Genomic DNA, 22,283 nt, shown 5'->3' with positions numbered 1-22,283 from the left:
TCTCCCACATTTTAATCAGAGGAATCATTTACCTGGAAATACCTAAGAATCCTGAATTCTGCATCAGATAGCTAACTGCTGAACTTTTCTCAGCTTTACAGTCAAAGCCAGCCTCATTAACATTAAACAAGCTTCTTTACCTCCTCTGCATGATGACCAATGACACAGAGTGCCCCAATTACTTCCTGAAACCAGTACTACCAACTGTCACATTGTTCCTTCCACTTCATTAAGTAATTTGTAAACTACAGACAATATCCTTTCCTCAAAAATAAGATAATTAGAAAAACCATTTGCCATCAAGATTTCTGCCCATTTCCTCAACAGCATTTTCCATATCATTTTTGTTTAACTCTTTTCTTCACTTGAGTACAGAAAGCTGTAAGTGTTTATATAAAATGTAGTCAACTAGTTGCCCTCCAGATGCTGCAGGACTATGCCTGCTATGATCTCTTACTGTTCTGCTGGTTAGAGATCATTTGAATTGTAGTCCAAGATCACCTGGATGGGCACAGCTGTCTACTCATTTTACACCAATTGAACTCTAATGCTATCTTCTGCTTCTAGAATACATTAAGAAAGCACCACACCCCAAACCAATGTACCCCATATTAACTGCCATGATATACATGAGATTCCTAAATGCTGCAGAAGTCCTGGACAGTGACTTGAACGCACCTTCAAACGACTAGAATCCAGTCTGAGAACAGAAAGCAGAGGACCAAGATATTCAAACTCTGCCAATACATGACTGTAAGATTCAGGTATCCCTGGCAGAGACATCACTGGCACATAAGGAACACTGAGGTACATTTGTTACTGCTTCATTTTCCAGCTTCACCTGTAAGAATGAAATGGGATGCACTGTTTATCTAATATCTGACTCTTTAAACATTTATTTTTCCTTTTCAGCCTCTAGATCTAACATTCTTGAAACATCAATAAGACATTTCTTACTTTTACAGCTGATACTCTTACCTATGCCCACCTGGAGAAGCCTCATTTATCAGCAATCTGATGGAAGAACAGTGTGACAGCAGGACCCATCTATCTAGTTTAGTTTTATTTTGGGGGAGAGGGGGGGGCGTTCTGGAAGGGATTGCTTTTTTGCTAAGGCCCAGACAGAAAGAACCGATGTCACCAAGAGAGAGGATCAACTTCACTGAGCTCATTTGTGTGATAACTGCAAATAGAATAGCCACCCTATCAGAATTGTGCAATATGTACAATTCTGTTTTCTTAGCCTGGATAATATCTAATTCCTTCCTAAACTATGACCAGGACTGGCCAGGAGATGGTTTCTATGCTTTTCAAGACAGGCAGAATCTGTTTAGATATGAGAGTTCCTTTGTTCAAAATGAAAGATCCAAATGTGAAAGTTTACTCTTGCCTAAATGGTAAACATTATGTTTGTAAGCTTTTTTTATTATGTACAGTCAGCCCTTGGTATCCACAGACTTGCCATCCACAGATTCAAGCATCCGCAGACAGCAAGCTCCTGTTGTCCCCAATGGCAGGGCAGCCATGTTCACATGCCACCTCTGGGGACAACATAGGCTGTCCCTAATGGCGGCGTGGTCATGTGCACGTGCCGCCATTGAAGTCCCGCTATCCCTAATGGTGGTGTGGCCACATGCACACACAGCCACTGGGGACAAGAGAACTTGAGCATATGTGGATTTTGGTATCCGGGGGGGGGGGGGGGGGGGACAGATCCCTCACAGATACTGAGGGCCAACTGTAAACCATTTCGAGATCATTTAATAAATATTCTCAATAAGCAGATACATTTTGTTGTGATGTGATCCATACTCAATATATGGTTATAGTGAGCTACAATAGTTATACATTGGTTACAATATGCAAGTCTTCCTGATCCACAAAAATATTTTTTTAAATGTATATGCTTTAACAGAAGAAATTCCAGATACTGTAAAGAAACAAAAAGCCATCAGCCTAATTTAAAAAATCTAAGCAAGAATGAGGCACAGTATACTCATAAGGTCTGAACCTCTGCTACATTATTTAGTGCAAAATGACATTTGAGAAGAGTAGCTCATTCTGACAAAAGACTGGGTAAAAGTTTATCATATATCAATTAGGTAACAGCTAATAAGACACTGCATCTAGAGCATACTAAACTCATAACCTTCTATAGCTGCAAACTCTTGTGCACACATACTTCCAAGTGCAAACATACTTCCATGTATGTGTATGTGGTGAATGGAACAAGATTATGTGATCTTCTCAGGATGTGACTTTTCAAAAGTCTCCTCTGTTTAATTCAGAATGTCCTTTCTATGAACAAAACTCCCTTACTCTTCTGGTAAAGTCAGCTGATGGTATGCATCATTCAGCTGATTTAGTCCAAAAATGCTCTTCACGTGCTCCAATCAGGAGAGTAACGTAATTATGTTCAATGGCTTTTTTGTGCTTTCTAACATCAACTAACCTGTCAAAAGTAAGCAACTTATTTTTCTTCCTCTCTTAGTTCTGCTCCAGTCTACATTCTGCTTCCTTTCACCTTCCAAACTGTAAGAACTTGTAACCTCTAAAACGCCTTCTGCACTCAGGCATAGTAACAACTTATTGTATGCCTTTCTAACAGGAGAAGACTTATCTTGGCAACTGACCTAGCCAAGAATGCTGTATTTTCAGGTAACCCTAATTATTTCCTCTTCCACAACATTGTTGAACAAAGATGTAGATCTTGGCCTCCTATTTCCAGAGCTACTGAGATACACCACAACAAATCTTAGCAATTTGATTTAGATCAGGGTGTTCAAAGTGAAGAATGGATGGCCACATGCGGCCCCTGAATCCCACTTCTGTGGCCCCTGAATCTCCCAGCCTCACATTCTGGTCACCATTTTGGGAAGGACACCAACCAAAACAGAGTTATTTAGAAGTGCTGTTGGTGGGATGTGCAGCTTGCAGGGGGGTAAGGGGGGAATTGGTTCCTGGTCCCCAGGCAGTTGCACACATGTGAATGAGATGATCTCAATGAAGCCATGAGCTAGTGGTTGATTTTCCAAGAAACTGAGTTTCCTCATCAAAGGGGAAACCACAACTGGAAACAGATTTCCAATTCTGGTTTGAAGAGCAAGTGCCACCTCTAGTTTAACAAAGTGAATGCTAGGGAGAGGGATGTAAATGCTTGTTCATCTCATTCTCATTTGAAAGAACAAATGAGAGAATATTTTCCTGGTCATCAGCAAAATGGTGAGTTATTTTCTGTTGTTCTCGATAGATGTTTTTCATTTGTGAGACCAATTAATGAGCAAATTACAGAGGTAAATATGATACACACTGCTTTGCTGAAAGTGGTTTTAAAAAGGGGGGGGGGGGGAACCAGTGGACTGTTTGTATTGCTAGTTCTTCTGAGTTTACTATAGATGGGTTCTTTGCTGCACAACAGGAAATTACATAGTTTGCATACATACATTCTATGCAAATTGCAGAAAAAACAAAAAAAGTACCAGCTGTATTATCTTTGCCGCAGACAAGAAATCTTGCAAGACTTAAAATTCTCAAAATATTCATTTCAACAGTACAAGACACCTTTACTTGTCCAAGGATTTTAACATCCCTAATCACAGTAAACTGTGGCAAATGTGGCTGAACCGCAAAGTAAGCACAGCCACAACACAGAAAGCCTGAAGAGGAAAGAGTAGTCCATATATCAATGAGATGTAGAAGATAAATTGTTACATGGAGGTTTTCCAGGATATCATGTGAAAAATAATCTAAAACAAGCTACTCTCAGTTCTATCACAAGGCTTCAGTTGGAACTGGGAAATGAAGACCTAATTTCACAAGAAATAGAGGCAGATTAAATAAACTCAAAACTGAACACTTCTGTTTTCTGAATTAAAGAGTTGTGCACCCTACGAAGTACTAATACTAATGATAAACCCAAAGCTATTTTACATAAGGCATTTGCACATGAGGCTCTTATGCTATTTAAATTTTAGTGTCAGCTTGTGGAACTGATATCAGTTGGAAGGTGAACCTGCCCTAAGAGTCTGTCTGAACTCTAAAAAATTCAACATTTTTGACAACTGAATATGGACTAAACGTGAAGCAGATATAATAATAATAATAATTTGTATTCTGCTTTTTCACAAGGGAATCAAAGCAGATTCCAAAAGTATAAATAAAACATTAAAAATTACAATTTAAAAATCCTGAAACCCTACCCCTACCCCAATCATAAAAACAGTGATCAACCCCTAAAAAAGATTAAACATCATAAAATTTAAAACTGTCCAACATGAATACACTAAAATTTCTGGCAGATTAGCACTAGAAATGAGTCTTCCTCTAGAGGAGGGGGGATGGGGGCGATGGTATCAATCAATTTTGAAATCAGTATCAATGGAGGGGGAGGCAAGTCTAATGGAGCTAATGGATCTAGTCTAGTCTAGAAAGGTAGAAAGGCCTGCCGGAAGAGATTTGTCTTAATAGCCTTTTTAAAGGCTTCCAAGGTGGTAATATGGCGGATCTCATCCGGCAGGTTGGCTGATGAGAAGGTCCTCTGGGTCACTGCTGAAACTCTGGTCTTCTTAGGTTGTACAGATTCTTCCCAGAGGACTGAAGTGTGCAGGGAGGATTGCATGGAAGTAGGCGCTCAGGACCCAAGCCATGTAGGACTTTAAAGGTTAGAACCAACACCTTGTACCTTGCCCAGAAACTGATGGCAGCCAACAGAGACATTTTAGAACCAGTGTAATATGGGCAGTTCTGGATGTGCCTGTGACCAGCTTGGCTGCCATATTTTGTACCAACTGAAATTTCAGAACTTGGCACAAGGATAGTCCCATGTAGAGTGCATTGCAGAAGTCAAGTCGAGAGGTTACCAGCGCATGTACTACTGTTTCTAGGTCTTCCCGCTCCAGGAAGGGTTGCAGCTGGCGTATAAGCCGAAGCTGATAGCAAGTGCCCCTGACAGTCGCATCCACCTGAGCCATCAGTTGAAGCAATGAGTCCAGGAACACCCCCATGCTGCGGACAGAGTCCTTCAGGGGAAGTGTGACCCCATCCAGAACTGGCTGGCATAACTCCATTCCCAGATTAGGGGTCCCTATTACAAGTACCTCCATCTTACCTGGATTCAATTTGAGTTTGTTTTCCCTCATCCAGTCCATTACCGCATTAAAACAGGCATCCAGAGGAGAGACACCATCCTTAGTTAGTGCATCAGTCTGAGACATAGAGAAATAGATTTGGGTGTCATCAGTGTACTGATAACACCCCACCCCATGTCTCCAGAAGATCTCACCCAGCAGCTTCATGTGAATGTTGAACAGTATTGGGAACAGAATCGCGCCTTGAGGGACGCCCGACTTGAGCTCCCTCTTGGCCGAACAACTGTCCCCAAGCGACACCATCTGGAATCTGCCCGAGAGCGCAGTGCCCCCAATACCCAACTCTCCCAGGGGTTCCAGAAGGATACCCTGGTCAATGGTATTGAAGGCCGCCGGGAGGTCCAAGAGCACTAACAGGGTCACACTTCCCCTGTCAGTACCCAGACAGAGATCACTGACGAAGGCGACCATGGCAGTCTCAACTCCATAATCCGTCCTAAATCCAGTTTGAGATGGATCTAGAAAAGCTGTTTCTTCCAAGACTACTTACAGTTGAATGGCGACTGCCCTCTCGGTTACTTTGTCTAAGAATGGTAAAAGCAAAAGTGGCCTGTAATTGTTTCTGTCCAGGGGGCCAAGGGGAAGGTTGTTTAGAAGTGGTTTAACCACTGCCCACTGACCCTGGGTCCACCAGTCATCATTGTTATATTTCTTCTTCTTCTTCATAGAGATACTCCCATACAAAGCTCAAGTTGGTGGAAAGGGAAGATATGTGAATTAATTCCTTCATTCAGTTCATTTCTACATCTCATGCTGAATAATGAACTTAAACCCGAAGGCAAGAAGTTTTTGCCTGCTACCATACTGGGCTCTCCTCCAAAGAGAAGGCATTAATCCAAGGCAGAGCAAAATGGCAAGGGCAAAACTACAGGTTTGTGTATTCCTTCTGCATTCTTCAGCCACCATTGGCAGTCAGCATATCAAAACACATAACATATGTCTGATAAAGATTTGTTACAATTCCAAGCAAATCATATCTGTGACATGATAAACCTCTTGTTGATTTTATAGTCAGAACAGACTTGTCTTGCAAGTTGGAAAAAGAGAGAGCAACTATTGTCCCAAAAGAGAGAAACTTTGCCACTGCATATAAAGCAAACACCACTCAAGAGACAGAAACGTGGTTCCTAGTTCCTCACGCTGTTACTACTTCCCTATCCTACTCACAGGCACAGATGAAGCCTTGAAAAAGCAGTTAGGTTGTAAACACAGCTACAGCACAAAGGACACATCTGAGCCACAGAGTGCAGCTTTGTAGCAGCACATCTGATGCAAAGCACTCCTAAAAGGACTATCCCAGAACCACTACTGGTTACCTATGAATAAGGAAGCAGCCTCTATGCTCTCAAAATTAGCCCATGTTTAGGACACCTCAGTACTGTAAAGATCATCTTAGCAGATTTTCAAAGCCAACAGCATAGAGCAATTTGGGAAGAGCTAAATGCCTAAACAATTAAAGATGATAAATTATGTTTTCTATTTCAGCTGCACATGATTTTGAATATTTCACTGGCATGGCTAATCCTCCCTATGTTAGATAAATAAAAAGAAATCATATTATCGTTGGCCAAGTCTACAAAAGCTTACCCTGCAGCCTCTTCCACACAGTCTCAAAGGTGCTGCAAGAGCCTCTTGGATAATGATATTGCAGATCAGCATAGCTAAGACTCTTGAGTTATTATTGTCATTTATAGTGTATAGTGCCATCGCATAGCAAACATATGCTGCATAATGGAAAGTGCTGAAGAGTCTCAAAAGACAATGAGGCTGTGCTTTATAGACTATAGCAAAGCAAAGTATAGGTCACTAGAAACTATGGGTCACCCTTAAGGAAATGGGTGTGCCACAAGATGTGATAGTCCTTTGAATATTTCACCTGCATGGCTAACCCACTCTAAATTAGGTGCTGCAGGAAGCCTTTGGATAATGATATTCCAGATTAGCCTGGCTGTGTCTCTGAGTAATTCGTGTCATAACCTGAACTCAGGACAGGAGGCTGCTGTCAGGACAGAATAAAGAGAAACAAAACAGTTGGCAAAAGGTTCAGGCAAGACTGCATGCTACTGCTATTATGTCCATTGAGCATCTATTTAGTCTATTTAACCAAGAACTTCATATGAAAAGCGAGACTAGACCTAGAGAAGGGAAAGTGTGAAAACTGGAGGAAGGAACATCAACAGCCAACGATGATCAATCAACAATATGCAAATCACGCTATGTTACTATCAGAAGACAGCCAAGACTGGCCCAACTGCTGAAGAAGATCAAGGAAGGAAGCGCAAAGGCAGGTGTACGCTGAGCATGAAGGAAAGCAGAAATGATGGCAAATGGCAGTCAAGGAACCAGAAGACTAGGCAACAGCTGTGAAGGACTCCAGCAGATCCTGAGCTGAAACCTTTATGCATAACTTTATGCCATGCTTCGTCTAACACACTGCTTTAACTGTCACATGTTTAACTGCCCCTCTGAGGGGGGTGGGGAGACCGGGCTGTTACACTGCGCACTGCGGGGATTCTAAATTGTATGCCGCTCCGGTTGGTTTCATAACAGAAAATTAGGTATTATCATTACTATGATTATTATTATTATTATTATATATCATGAATAGCAAAGGTCAGGATCGTCTGCACCACCGTTGGTACTTCACACTGTGGCTGTATGCGCACACCGGAATGGATGCAACCTGGCACCACTGTCAACTGCGTGGCTCAGTGCTGTGGAATTCTGGGAACTGCCTGAGCGCTGCGACAGGAGGAGAGAAAGCGGGATGTCTCGCAAAACTACAGTTCCTATAATTCCAAAGCACTGAACCGAGGCAGTTGAGGGAGGCGTCAACTTGCATTAATTTCTGCGGTGGGTGAGGATGCAGCGGGCATAATGAATGAACGAGGCGGGAGAACCTACCTCTGAGGATTGTGTTTCCCTGGGAAGAGGTCCCTGAGGAGGGATGGCAGCCCCTGAAGAAGACGTCTCTGGGCCTCTCTCTGCCTCAATACTAACGCCGCCGCGTGACCGCCCTGCCCCGCCCCCTCCGAAATACGTCACCAGAGCCCGCGCGCCCCGCCCCCGTCACGTGACACGAGAGCGCGCGAGACAGGCCCCGCGCACGCGCACTCCCTCCCTTCTCCCCCCTCCCCTTCGGGCCGTTGCTCGCCCAAGGTCTCCCCTCCCCCTCCTCCTCCTCCTCCTCAGCGCGGCGGCGGAGACGACGACTTGGAACCGACCCGGATCCGACAAAAGGTAAAAGGAAACGATTCGCCCGACCTGACCTCACTCTTTGTCAGGCCTGTAGAGACGGAGGCGGGGTGGGAGGGCCGAGCGTGTTATGGTCTCGTCACCCTTTCCCCCTCCCTTTTTTATGCCCCCCTCCCTCAGGGGACTGTCATGGCGGCGGCGAGGAGGAGGAGGAGCCATCACGTGACCAGGACGGCGCTCAAAGGTTTCGTCACGTGAGCGGGGTAAGCATCATGGCGGCGTCACGTGACGCGGTTCTTTCCCCCTCCCTTCCGTGTGTGTATATAGGAGCGAGAGAAAGTGCTGTGCTTCCGGTCACGTGTCCGTCCTCGGCCGAGCTCCGGCCGCCCGATGGCCCAGGGGCAGGCGGTCCTGCGAGCGGGAGACAGCCTGGCTGCCGGTTAGCCCCCTCCGCCTTTCTCTCCGCCTCTGCCAGGCAGCGCTCCTCCGCTTGCCGGCCGGGAAGGAAGGAAGGAAGGGCCGCGGGTGACAGGCCCGGCCCTCAGAGGCTGATCTCACGGTAAGGAGCCGGACAAGAGCGGCGGGGGTGAACCGACGCAGGCTGCATCCACACTGAAGACATCGCCCGGATTGGCCCCGCTTTCACTCGTTGCCTCGCTCGAGTTTGCTGTGGGCCCCGAGCGGAGCCATAGCCATGAGCCAGGCAACGAGTTAGAGCGGGACCAAAGCGAGCTATGTCTCCCGTGCGGATGCCTTCTGGCTCTTCCCTCTCTCTCTCCATGGTTCCCCCTTCTTTCCGCCTTTATTCTGGTCCCAGGGGGAGAGTTGTAAAACTGTGGCACAAGTTCAGGAGAAGGGCTTTCTGCTGGCTTGGGAAGGGGCCAGGGCTTGGAAATGGTTTTTAGCATGCTTAACTTCCAAACCGACCGTGCCATTCTACGCAAGGGCTGCCACTTCGCAGCACCACTGCTTTCATTATGAAACCAAACTTGAGGGGATGCCAAGGCCAGACACTTAGACAATCAATCAGGCAAAGCGTGCTTCCTTATGGAATTGTGTTTTCTCTAAATCCTGTTTTCACAAATTCCCAAAGGTCCACTCTGTAGGTCAGGTTCCTTAAAGGAAGATGCGGTGTTCCCTCCATAGCCATGGATCTGCCATCCACAGCTTCAGAATATGTAAAAACAAATGTATAAAGTCTAAAAAGCAAACCTTGATTTTGCCATTTTACTACACCATTGCATTTAATGGGACTTGTGCATCCCTGTATTTTGGTCTCCGCAGCAGGGTCCTTGAAGCAAACCTCAGGGGACACCAAGGGCCCAGTATATCTGCTTCATTCCGCAGACTCCAGTAGCCATCCTGCTTTAGGGTCCCTCTGGAAGTGAGCATTACAGCACTGCCGCTCCTGCCCTTCCTCCCCACACATACATGCGTATAGCCATCTTAATGGTGTTTGCAAGTAAACAGTAAAGTGGCTCTTCAGATAGGCCCAAAGTGACATGTAGCCCACCCATCTGTGTTGAGATATTTGTGACCTAAACTGATAATGTTTGTCCAGTTTTGTGCGCAGACGTAGGCTAGTGGCTTTCTGCCATTTTTCAGTAGAATCCTTACATAAACTCTTGTGTGGATTTGCCATACACAGTCCGCCTTCCGTATCTGCAGATTCAACCATCCAAGGCTTGAAAATGTTTTTTAAAATACAAACTTGTATAAATATAAATTCCAAAAAGTAATAGAAAAAAATCAAAGCTTGATTTTACCATTTTATATGAGGGGAACCATGTTGCTATCCCATCATTTATAATGGAGAAAGAGAACGAAGTAAAAGGGGATCTGGAGTTAACCCACGGTGGGTATAAAATAAATACTGGGCAGTAGCAGTAGTGCTGCCAACCCTAAGGCAAAACTATCATGGTGTTTCCTTGGCAAGATTTGATCAGAGGAGGTTTGCCATGGCTTCCCCCTGAGGCTGAGAGCATGTGACTTGCCCAAGGTCACCTAGTAGGTTTCATGGCCAAGCTGGGAATTGAACCCTGGTCTCAAACCACTGTACCACACTGGTTCTTTAAAAGGACACATACAGAGAACTAAAAGAGCAAAACAGAGGATAAGTGCAAATAGAGCTATGGACAAGGGCACTACAGTAATAACAAAATGGGAAGCCATGAAGCACAAATATTCAGCAATGGGAAAAGGTCTGTAGCAGTGCCACCCATGTTATAGGTACAGGGATTGTGAGAAACATGAGCAAAGATAAAGTCAGACAGTAAGGTTTCAGGGACAGCCAGTAAACATAACCTTAATATAAGTATATGTATCTGCAGAGGCATAGGAAGAAGAAATTGATACTTCCTGTATTCCATCATATAAACTAACTGACGACCTGCCAAAACAGGACTGCTTGGCAGTCATAGGCAGCTGAAATGTAGACCAGATCAAAGATAGGTAGGAGACATGGGCTGGGTTCAAGTAACAAAGCTGGGCCGCAGCTGATGGAGTTTTGTGAGGCCAACAATCTATTCATCGCAAACACCTTCATACAACTGGAGAGCAGATTGTACACATGGACATCACCGAATGGTCAAGACAAAACCGAAATAGATTACATAATAGGTAACAGAAGATGGAGAAGCTCCTTTTTGCAGCAGAAACAAGACCAGGTGCAGACTGCCACACAGACCATGAACTTTTAATATCCAAAATTAGAATAAAGTTGAAGAAGAACACTAAAACAATCACATGGCAAAATACTATCTGAAGAACATCCCAACAGAGTTTATAGATAGTGTGAGAAATAGATTCATATTATTGAGCCTAGTTAACCAAGGACCAGAGGATTTATGGACACAAGTTAGAGACATAGTCAAAGAGGAATGTAAAAAGACAATACAAGTGCCAGAAAGAAGGAGAACAAACAATGGATGTCAAATGAAATGCTTCAAGCAGTTAAGGAAAGATGAAAAGGAAAGGGAGACAGGAATAGAGACGTAGGGGCTTGACAGACCACCCCTAAGGGGCGCCCTGCAGCAGCCTCTTTTAGCACTGGGTTGGGGCCACTGCCAAGATCTGGCCTTTCTGCAGCACAAAAAACGGGTCTTTTTTGTGCTGTGGAAAGGGCACCATAGCCACCGGCGCCATGGCTTATCAATGCTCCTTTGGCGCTGTGTCATCTGGACGCTGCCCGCTGTGTGGTGAGGTGTCATGTTGGCATGGGGATGGAATTGGGGTGTGTATCGTGTGGAGGCACACCCCCAGGCTGGCCTTTATCACAGGTCTGTACACTGGAATTCAAAGAGGAATATAAAAAGACAATACAGTACCAGTGCCAGAAAGAAGAGAACAAACGATGGATGTCAGATGAAGTGCTTCAAGCAGTTAAAGAAAGATGAAAAACAAAAGGAAAGAGACAGGAATATAACCAGAATACTACTGTCCAGCGGTTAGTGTGTAAGGATAAAGAGAATGACAGTCCGCCCTCCCCATGTGTGAGGGATCCGTTCCAGACACACACATATGGGGAAAGGAGTGAATGCTCAAGCCCCATTGAAAATAATGGGGGGGCGCAGGGCACGCAAGTCATGTACGTGCCCCATTACTTCTGCCGGGGCTTGCCTTCCGTGTAAGCTCAACACTGCAGAAGGCAAGCCTGGCTATGGAGCGGGCTGACTGTACTACAGCAATCAATACGAAGAAACAGATCCTGGCAATAATAAAGGAAGATCAAGAGACCTTTTCTACAAAATCTGTTAATTCAAAGAGAAATTCAAGAAGTATTAGTGCCTTTTTAATGCCTTAAACTTCCAGTTGCTTACAAAAATGCTATCCATTGTATGCTATTCATTTGGGACAAAGCAAACATGAAAGGTGTTTTGTTGAAGAGTTGCTTTAACTAACCATATTTTTAAAAAAATATAACTATTATGGTAATGATTATGTTCTGCACTATCACTTTCCTTACTTAGAGCATGGGTGGAAAATGTTTAGCGCTACAGACCAGCATAATCAATGATGAAGGTGCAGTCTACCCACATTTGGAGAGCTGCACAGTTTCCATTCCTACTTTAAAGAAAAGGTGGTGAGGTTTTGGGAGGGGTTGTTGTTTTGATTTTTGGGCAAAGGAGAAGATTGCCATCTAGGAAACCTCCAAAGGGCCATGAGCCAGCAGTGAATCTGGCCAGCATATTGACCCTTGTCACTGTTGAAACAGGAAGATTTTCTCAGCTTTGAATGTGGAGAAAACATCACACCTGGGAGGGAGTGAAAAAGACATGCCCAATTTCTATCAGGCCTAACTGAATTACTGTAAATGACGTCGCTCTCTTTTACTGTATTGTATTGTATTTATTTTTTGTATTTTTTTTATTGTATTCTCTATATTTTTTATTGTTGTAACCTGCCCAGATTCCTTGTGATTGGGCGGGCTATAAATAAATCATCATTATTATATTATTTCTGATGAGCAAGTGATCAAAGCTTTTCTCTGCTTAAGGAGAGGGAGCAGAGCCTGAGGAATGGTCAATAGACAACCCCATAGGCTGTAGCCAGTGCATGAGCCACTGGTTCTCCCTGCCTGTTTTTACTGCCCTTTGGCCCAACAGAAGCAGTGAATAACAAAGCAGAAATTCAGACGTGTTACGTGTTGTTATAACACCAGAACATGGTATTTTAGAACGCAAGCATGTATGCCCACTTTTTGACACGGGTTTTTTTTTTCTTCACACACTTAAATTATTCAGGAGATTGGAAAAGTGATGGGAGTCCAGCTGTCCAATGCTGCCTTCCAACCCCTGATCATTGCCTGCCCTGATCAAAATTCCTATTATGCCCAGAAACATATCATAGTCTTTTCTGCCACAACATCCTTATTTGTTACTAGCTAATATTGTGCTTTTTGCTTGATTTATTCACTGATCCCTTCCAGAAAGTAAAGTTGGTGTAAGTTCGTTATGTATCAAGCATTACAACAAATATTGTGGAATATTTTCACAGTCTCATACAAAATCTGCCTACAACTTCCATCCAGAATTGTAATTATGTTTGCGTAAGTCCAGCAGTATTTGAACACTTATTAACACAACATTTTGGACTGCATAAAATATATTTAAATTTTAAAAAAAAACTAATAGTGGGAATTAAGGCTGCATCCACACTGCAGAAATAATCCAGTTTGGCACTAGTTTAACTGCTATGGCTCAATGCTATAGAATTCTGGGAATTGTAGTTTGTTGTTGTCTCTGATAAAGACTAGCTTACAAAACTATAATTCCCAGAATTCCATAGCATTGAGCAATGGCTGTTAAAGTGATGTCTAACTGAGTTATTTGTCCAGTGCAGACACAGCCTGAAGAGTAGTCTGCAGTGGCCAAATACTGTAAAGCAGTTTCTAGTCACCTTGAAGCCTGGCTGTTTAGACAATGCACGAGGCAAATGCAGGTGGACAGTGAAATGAAGCCATGTTCCAGGGCTAAAAAATGTTGTAAAAATAAGCTGGGACACTCCTATTCAAGACAGAAAATGTGCATCATTGCACCGGCATATAAACAGCCTGGCACCAGTACAGGTGTGGCAAAGCAAAAACGCAATCCTCAATAATGCAATGGATGTAATTCAATACACATAATACAGTCAAACGGGGGGCATGAGGTGAAGGGGGGCATGTATGGGGGGGGTCTCCATGTTTGTGCGTTGCCAGTGTGTCACTGGGCACACTGATGCACTGTAGAGGTGGGCAGGCGTCCAATGAAATGGCAGCTGAGAAGGAAGAGTAAGGTAGTTGGAGGTCACAGGTGGTGTGTTTGTGTGATGGTAAGCATGCATGGTGAGGAGGTGACCCCCCAAAAAAACCCCACATAGTGCAGCTTGAAACCACGTGGGGCAGACAGCCCATGGGTGTTCAGCCTTAGGAACGGGCTGTGCAGACTGCAGGGTTTTGACCCGCTTTCAGAAAAACCAGGGTCGAGCCACTTTTTTCTGCTCCAGCCCCATGAGGTCTTCCAGCTCAGACTCCTTCCATTCATCATATTAGCTGATCTGGATACTGTTATGGGGGCCTTGTGACTTCCACTCCTCTTTTAAACTGTCTTGGCTGCTGATAGGTCAACGCTATGGTTAAGATGTTCCTAGGAAAATCCTCGAAAATGAACGGAATACTGTGGATGTCATGATAAACTATGCCTTACAGTGTTATCCAAACTTACCCATGCACTTCTGGTGTTTAGGCTGTTTAACCTAGAGAAAATGGAAATGAGATAAGACATGATAGAGATATGACAAATTATGTGTGGAGAACGTGGATGGAAAATAAGCTTTTCTTATTCTCCCCTAGTACTAGAACCCAGGATCATTTACTAAATGGTGAAGATTCAAACGGAATTACTACACTTCACACAGCTCATGGTTAAACTGTAGAATTTATTATCACATGATAGAGTAATGGTTTAGAACCATGCCCTTGGAAACAACTCCAGAACATAAAAGATGCTACATCAGAACCAAATATATTAAAATGCCATGATGTTAACAGCTTTCAAGTTGACCTCAACTAATGTGGATGAGACATCTCCAAGACTTCCTGTCCTCCACTGCTCTGTTTTAAGTATTGTAGACTCATGCCCATGACCTTCCGAATTGAATCTAGCTATCTGCTGTGCTGTCTTCTCTTTCTCACTACTTTCCTAGTATTATTGTCTTCTCTAATGATAGGCCTTCTCATGATGTGTCAAAAGTGCAACAGCCTTGGTTTGATCATCTTAGCTTCCAGGGAGATTTTAGGCTTACTCTATTCACGGACCCATTTGTTTGTATTTTTGATTGTCCACTGTATCCTCACCACTCTTCTCCAGCACCACCAAATTTATTTTCTTCTTATCTACTTTCTTCACTAGCTAGCTCTCAAAATCCAACAATAATAAAATTGTCAACTACAATAACTCAGCATAATAGCTATAAAATCTATGTGGTTCAAAAAACTGGACTCTAACTATAATATGTTTATATACATATTTTCTATTTTACAGTTAGAGTCCTTATGTACAGATCAATGGGATTTCATGATATTCTTACTTTGAATTTCTGACTATTGTGGAATGCATGATTGCACTCGCTGTGATGACATAAGGAGCCTGAGCTGGAGGAAAATGAGGTCCCTTATAGATCTTGGAAAACAGTCAAAATGCAAAGGGAAAAAATAAATTGAGGGAGAACAGGGTCTCTACAGAGCTAATGAATAAATTAGAGACGTGTTATTTTGTAGGGTATGTCAGTAATCTAAGCTACTATCTTTTTTGTGGGGGGGAAAGAGGCAGAGAGCTATCATCTGCCACCATGCAAGAATTGTTTGATGAAACATACTCTACAGGCAAGCGGTTCAGTCTCCTGTATGGAGAAGATATTTAGATGAGGCTCCCAAAACAAAAGGGGCAGGGGCTGGAAGCCAGGATGGGACTCAGTTACTAGTTATATATTGGATGGACACTCTGTCTATGAAGAACAAATACCAAAAAATTATTATTATTTCTAATGCAGTGCTCTATAGCCATCATGGCAACATCATCTGAAGAAGTGTTACTAATAGTAAAGAAGGTGCGTCAAAAGAAACAGGATGGGGCTCTTTACCTTATGGCTGAAAGAATAGCCTGGGCACCTGAGGGAAAAGACCGATTCACAATCAGCCATATGTATGCAGATATTAAATGTAAGTAACAATTCTATTAAATACCTCACACTTGTCTGAGCATGCAGCTTTTATTGATAGAATCATGCAAATCCTTTTAAATACAATGCTAACTTCTCACCTAACAAGTACAAGAAACAGGAGCTAAATTTTTTAAAAATTTAAATCTTTAATTTGTATTCTCAGTCCAGAGGAAATGGAAAATTAACTTAAGACAAATATAAGAAGCTGAACAAATAACAAAGGATTGTAACAATATTCTGTACAAAAGAGATAAAAACACTGGAGGAAAATATTTCTGGGATGGAGAGTAAGGAAAGGATTTGAGTTGAATCAGGAGCTATGAAGGGGAAATTGTAGGAGCCATTTAATGTTAGCTACAAACAATAGATGTCCCCCTAAGCATTCTCTCTGCATCTTGAACACCAGCTAACAAAAATACTAAGGCAAAGAAGCACAGAAGATTCTATCAAAAACTTCTGACAAAAATCAGTATGCAAAGAGATCTTGTAGCATCTCTGAGACTAAGTGAAAGAAAGAAGTTGTTAGCATGACCTTTCATTGACTTGAGCCTACTTTCTCAGATGCATGTAGGTAATAGGTTCAAGTCTACAAAAGCTCATCCTAACTATTTATTTCACTTAGGCCTGTTACAGACTGCCAAAATAAAGCTGCTTCAGGTCTCTTTGGAGGTATGCTATTTAAATGATGCATGGGTCCTAAGAGTCCGGAGGTTGCGCCAAAGCCACATTCCATTCCTAAGCACTGGAGTGCAGCTTTGGTTCAGCTTCCGGATTCTTAGGATGCATGCATCATTTAAACAGCATGCCTCCAAAGAGACCCGAAGCAGCTTTATTTTGGCAGTCTGTAACAGGCCTTAGTCTCAAAGGTGCTAGAAGATCCCTTTGTATACTGATTTTTCAGACTTACACAGCTGTGTCTTTGAATTCGGACAATATGTTCCTTACGATTAGAATGTGTACCTGTCATTCATTCAACCCATTTGTTGTGCCTACTCCACCCTGAGTTTTTTTCAGAGCATCAATACTTTAGACACTAATTTTAGAGGCAGACTTCTGTTTTTCTGAATTCCCCATACATTGTGTGAGGTATATTTTAAATATGTGTATTTCTGAAGGAAACCCATTTCATCAGCTGAACTGGTTCAAAGAAGCTTGATTGAGCTTTGGTTTCAGCTGAATCTTGTGCTCATACAACCCTGATTATAGGACAGTTTCTTTGTTGTTATACGCAAATGAATGGGCAGAGAGATTTCTGTTAAGTAATTTATTTTCTTTAACTATAGGTCAGAAAATCAGTCCTGAAGGAAAAGCTAAGATACAGCTTCAGTTGGTACTTCATGCGGGAGACACAACCAACTTCCATTTTTCTAATGAAAGTACAGCAGTAAAAGAGAGAGATGCAGTGAAGGATCTTCTTCAGCAGCTGTTACCCAAGTTCAAGAGGAAAGCAAATAAAGAACTTGAAGAAAAAAACAGGTGACAATGGCTATATAATAAGAGAGCCCACTGTGCCTTTGATATACCAGCCTCCCTTTTAATTCTGTGCGGCTGAAGCCTTGAGAGATGCCTAGCCAATTTGTAAAAGAAGCATTGCTTGCTTTTTTTAATAATGCAAAGTTGTGGGGACAGTACAATTGTTACTTTTATAGAGTGTAATGTATTTGGAATTGGCATATATAGTTTAGTTTGAAATCATTGACAATATATATGTAGAAGGCCAAGGGAACAGTGAATGATTGCCTTCATTATTAAAATACACTCTGGGTCCATTCACACTACGAAATAGCTTGGTGAGGAAACCGGTTATCTCGGGGTCATTCACACTGACACCAAGTAGACTCGGGGGGGGGGGGGGGGGGGGGCTAGCAAAAAAAAACATTTAACCCAGTTCTTTTGGAGCCAAGGATTTTACCACATCTTTTCAAAAGAACTGGAGTTTTTTTAACCAGTCGCAAATGGTAACCTGCTATTGATTCAATTCAGAGCACAGGAAGGGAAAGGTTAATGTGCAGGGGGCAGATCAAGCAGGTGCCATTGTTTTCCCTTTCGGCACTCAATTATGGGAGTGAAAAAAGCAGCTCCAGAAATGAAGTGGATTCAAACTTCCTGTGATTTCTAAAGTGGTCTCTTTAAAGCGCAGCCCAGTTTTTTTTTTTCTCTTCTGCAATCCCCCTATATCTGCACCGATGGCTGATTGCCAGAGCTCACCAAAGCCAGGGAGTGGGATCTCCTAAGAATATCATTAGATGGTGTGTTTTTTAAAAAATAAATATATATTTTTATAGCTTATGCACATTTCCTATTGCGTGGCCACAGTAGACAGTAGTTTAAATACTGACACCATCGGTATGTCAAAGGTGTGCATGATTTGATTGACTTTTTTTTTTAAACTGTCAATGGAGATGGGGGTTAGAGGTTGTTTCCTCTTTCCTAAGAAATAAAACCATAGCAGACTCCACTTCCAGGTTGGTGCAAATAAAGCTCTTCCACACATACTATATTGCATTTATACCCCGCGCTTAAACCTGTGGGGTTTCTTGGCTGAGAGAGTGTGACTTCCCCCAAGGCAAACCTGTCCCAGGGGTTACTTGGCAAGGGTTGTTCAGCGGAGCTTTCCATCACCATCCTCTGAGGCTGAAAGAGGGGGGGATTCTCCCAAACATTGTAACGTAGATGCGCATCATTTGACAGTTTTTTTAAAAACGAGAGAACAGTAGAAAAATCAGCTTCATTTTAAATTGATACAAATGGTAATGTGAACGATGTTAACAGAATTACCTGGACAGCTTCGATCATGGCAAACATAGTGAACTTTGATTCGGTATCACATCGATCATACGATCTGGATATATTCAGCTCACAAATGTAAGTGTGAATGACCCCTGTGACATACAGCTTTACCATGTTTTTCAAAGGTTATAACTTCTGAAGTCCTTACTTGCAAAATATTGTTGCTTTAAAAATATATTCATTTCTAACATGCACATAAAATCTAGTTCCTATACTCGAAGAAACATAACATTCAAATAGCTTTAAATCTTCTCTTACCAGAATGCTGCAAGAAGATCCTGTTTTGTTTCAACTTTATAAAGACCTTGTTGTGAGTCAGGTGATCAGTGCTGAAGAATTCTGGGCCAATCGTTTAAGCATGAATGCCATGGATAATTCTGTAGCATCTAATAAGCAGGATGTGGGCATTTCTGCTGCTTTTCTGGTATGTTCACTGAGTTGTGTATATACTATTTATTTAACAGAAAACAATTTTCATCTGGTATTTACTGTAAGCTCTGGTTGAGATAGAATCTAAACCATAGTTGTCAATATTCTGAAACACGTCTACTGTAGTAATTATTGTCTCTTCTAAAGTGAATTACAATAAAAATTCTGCCATGTTTTAATAGGTATTGATATTTAAATAGATGTTTAATGCCTTTCAATGTTGTTCAACTGTTGGTGCTTGTTAGGTACTCTGGAGGACTGCAAAAACCTTTAAAATGTATTTTTGGTTCTGCGGAGGTCTGCAGAGTATAGAAAAATCCATATTCTGCTGGAATTTGAGACTGAACTATACCGTTTGATCTGACCCTATGATTTCAGTTATAGTTTCTCATACTTCATAGGAGGGCACTCCAGAAGGTTCCAATATTTCTGTCATACACAAAATTTCATTGACAAAGAGAGAAGATTCACCTTCAGCCTCTGCACCCCACCCAATTATAGTCAGCCCTCTGCATAGGCGGGCTTGCCTTCCACGGCTTTGAGCTTACGCAGAAGGCAAGGCCCATTAAAAGTAATGAGGCACATACCCGTGCCATGTGCCCTGCGCACCACTGCATACACATGCCTAATTATTTCCTATGGGGCTTGAGCATACGCTCTTTTCTCCATACATGGGGGAGTCCAGAACGGATCCCCCGCATATAGGGAGGGCAGGCTGTATATCGTACCATTTCCCAGCTCTTATTTCTAATGTCTATCTATTGTCAAAGAACCTGTGTTTAGTAATATAATTGCAGCACCCAAAAACTATTTTACGAACCTGTACCTAAGACAACATATCCAAGGCTAATTCACTGATCTAATGTGGTATGTCTCCTTCTAATAAATTACTCTCCTAATTGTTTATAAAATGGTAGTGATGGAAATGGTTATGATGATTACAATTACGATTACTAGCTATATTTTACACCCTGCCTTTTTCCCAAATTGGGACTCAGTGCAACTTACAAATTAAAATGATTACAAGTCATATTAGTACTTTGCAGTGGTCTTTGCCAGCTTTGACTTCTGTAGGAGAAAGTGGCTGGCCACATTTTTTGTGCCCTGACAACAGCCCAGCTAGATTACTGAATGTGTGAGGTTGAGACTTCCTTTTAAAGAGCATCACAAAAATCAGCTGATTCAGAATGCAACAATCAGAAGACTGAGTTTGAGTATTAGGAACACATAATGTGTCTTTCACCAGCTCCTGTTTTTTCCCATGTTCCATACACACATTGTCTTTGAAAGTACCAAAAAACGTAGAATACCTTTGTATCACATAAGACGAGACTAAAGTTGAAAGAAGAACATCAAATATAAAAAATGTGCGAACATATGTAAACAGATGAAGAAGACATTGGATATTATGGTTTCACTATGAGATGTTTATTCATTTTTCTGCTATATCTATGCATTTTGTCTTTAACAGTATTAAAATGTAATTTGTGTTTACATCAAAAGAATAGTTAAGATGTGTCAAGAACCATACTCCGCTGTGACAAATAGCATGTACATAGTGTGTTTCACATGACTGACACAACAGTCTCTTTTTTAACATTCTCTGTGTTTTAATTTTGCAGGCTGATGTTCGACCTCAAACAGATGGATGCAATGGCCTAAGATATAATTTGACATCAGATATAATTGAATCTATATTTAGGACTTATCCTGCTGGTACGTGATCTATTTAATACAGAGTTATATGTCATACTTTCCTCTGCACTTTAGATGCTTGCTAGAAGATATTTTCCCTTCCAGTTTCCGTTCCAGTTCTTCTCTGAGGTCATTAATCCAGGATTAACCAGTGTGAAGAAATAAAAAATATTGCTGCATTGTTTCAGAAGTAAAATTGCTGAGTTAATGATTGCAGCTGTCTTATACTTGATTCTTTCTTATTTCTCTTATTTCTCCCCATTACATTTCTTTACTCCTCTTTACTATTTCTTATGACTAGGAAAGTTGTATCTTGGCCTACGCAGGGGATCCGTTCCAGAACATTCCCCCCCCCCCCACATATAAGGGGAAAAATGAAAACAGTGGGACACATGCATGCAGTGTGGGTGTGCATGCCATTGTTTTTCCCACTCCATGGCTTCAGCATAAACTGAAAGCTGCATATGGCGTGGGTGCACTTTAGTTAAGTCACCACAGATGCAGGTCAGCCTGACAAATTAATCAAACTCCTTTTACTGGTCAGAGATTAACCAAGCTATGAACAAAAGTCTAGTATGCTAATAGGAGATTTAGAACTTGTTGAATGATTCTTCCTGTGTTTTTTCCAGGACTAACTCTACCATTAGAGTGAGGCAGCTTTCTCGGGTAGATGATGCTAGGGAAGTAAATTTTCAGTGGCAGCACCCTATTCTCACTATTGTCATTGTCCTCAGCCAGTATCATAACAGCTATTGCTGATCTGACTAGTTGTTTGCCTAGTTGCCCTCTCTAAATATATCACAAATAAGAATGTTGGGAAAGACTTTTGACTGAACAAAAGCAGGCACAGATGTGACCAGACTCAACACATACATCAGATGGGTTTACATTGTTTTATGGCTGTGATCCATGCTGAAAACACCCATCACATTGCATGTAGGGTACAAGTACATACCAGGCAGAACAGTGAATAAGCAACATTAAGGTGTTGAAGCACAAAGTTGTGTGTGCAATACAGCTTGTCCTGCACACCTTAAATGAGCTTACTCTAATTGTGGGAAATACTGCCCCAACACCAGTACTGAAGTTAGACTCCTTGCTCAACTACACTTTTTTATACAAGTATTGAGATGATGTATTATTTTTCGCCGCATTCAACAGCAAATCTAGGTTCAGCATTAGTTTATTCCTATTGAATAATGATTTTTATCACACACTAACATGTATTCCTTGTATGCTGTACTTCACTCTAAACTCAAATTATCTGCATATAAATGTTTTCAATAAATATTGAAATTTCATATTCTATAGCTTCTAATTTTTATA

At 42.0% G+C, this 22,283-nt stretch overlaps 2 protein-coding genes across 6 annotated transcripts in view; one reads left to right on the top strand and one right to left on the bottom strand.

Annotated features, from left to right (window-relative positions):
* The window catches only part of HPS5 (HPS5 biogenesis of lysosomal organelles complex 2 subunit 2), a 42,953-nt gene extending 34,379 nt beyond the window's left edge, over positions 1–8,574 (bottom strand). For 2 of the 3 annotated variants that reach the window (XR_016280921.1, XM_089521034.1), the window contains exons 1-2: positions 8,052–8,168; positions 679–841 (exon numbers count right to left, since the gene is read on the bottom strand). Coding sequence is in view for 1 of the 3 variants with exons in the window: in XM_089521034.1 (XP_089377160.1) it covers positions 679–813 (135 nt within the window). In the remaining 2 variants the exon portion in view is untranslated. Of the gene's footprint in view, positions 1–678; positions 842–8,051; positions 8,169–8,416 lie in introns of those variants that run through there. The other variant, XR_016280922.1, reaches the window with a different exon arrangement.
* GTF2H1 (general transcription factor IIH subunit 1) overlaps positions 8,317–22,283 on the top strand; it is a 28,149-nt gene continuing 14,182 nt past the window's right edge. The window contains exons 1-6 of one of the 3 annotated variants that reach the window (XM_089521037.1): positions 8,317–8,387; positions 8,523–8,605; positions 15,873–16,041; positions 17,327–17,519; positions 19,095–19,257; positions 20,885–20,978. In XM_089521037.1, the coding sequence (XP_089377163.1) occupies positions 15,888–16,041; positions 17,327–17,519; positions 19,095–19,257; positions 20,885–20,978 (604 nt within the window). In that variant the 5' untranslated portion in view covers positions 8,317–8,387; positions 8,523–8,605; positions 15,873–15,887. Of the gene's footprint in view, positions 8,388–8,522; positions 8,606–8,669; positions 8,902–15,866; positions 16,042–17,326; positions 17,520–19,094; positions 19,258–20,884; positions 20,979–22,283 lie in introns of those variants that run through there. The other 2 variants (XM_089521036.1, XM_089521035.1) reach the window with 2 other exon arrangements.

Source organism: Sceloporus occidentalis, unplaced genomic scaffold (genome assembly GCF_023333645.1).
Source record: "Sceloporus occidentalis isolate IW3139 unplaced genomic scaffold, rSceOcc1.0.p SCAF_4, whole genome shotgun sequence".
NCBI classification, from domain to species: domain Eukaryota; kingdom Metazoa; phylum Chordata; class Lepidosauria; order Squamata; family Phrynosomatidae; genus Sceloporus; species Sceloporus occidentalis.
Note: the sequence above shows the minus strand (reverse complement) of the source record. Positions and strands in the feature narration are given on the sequence as shown.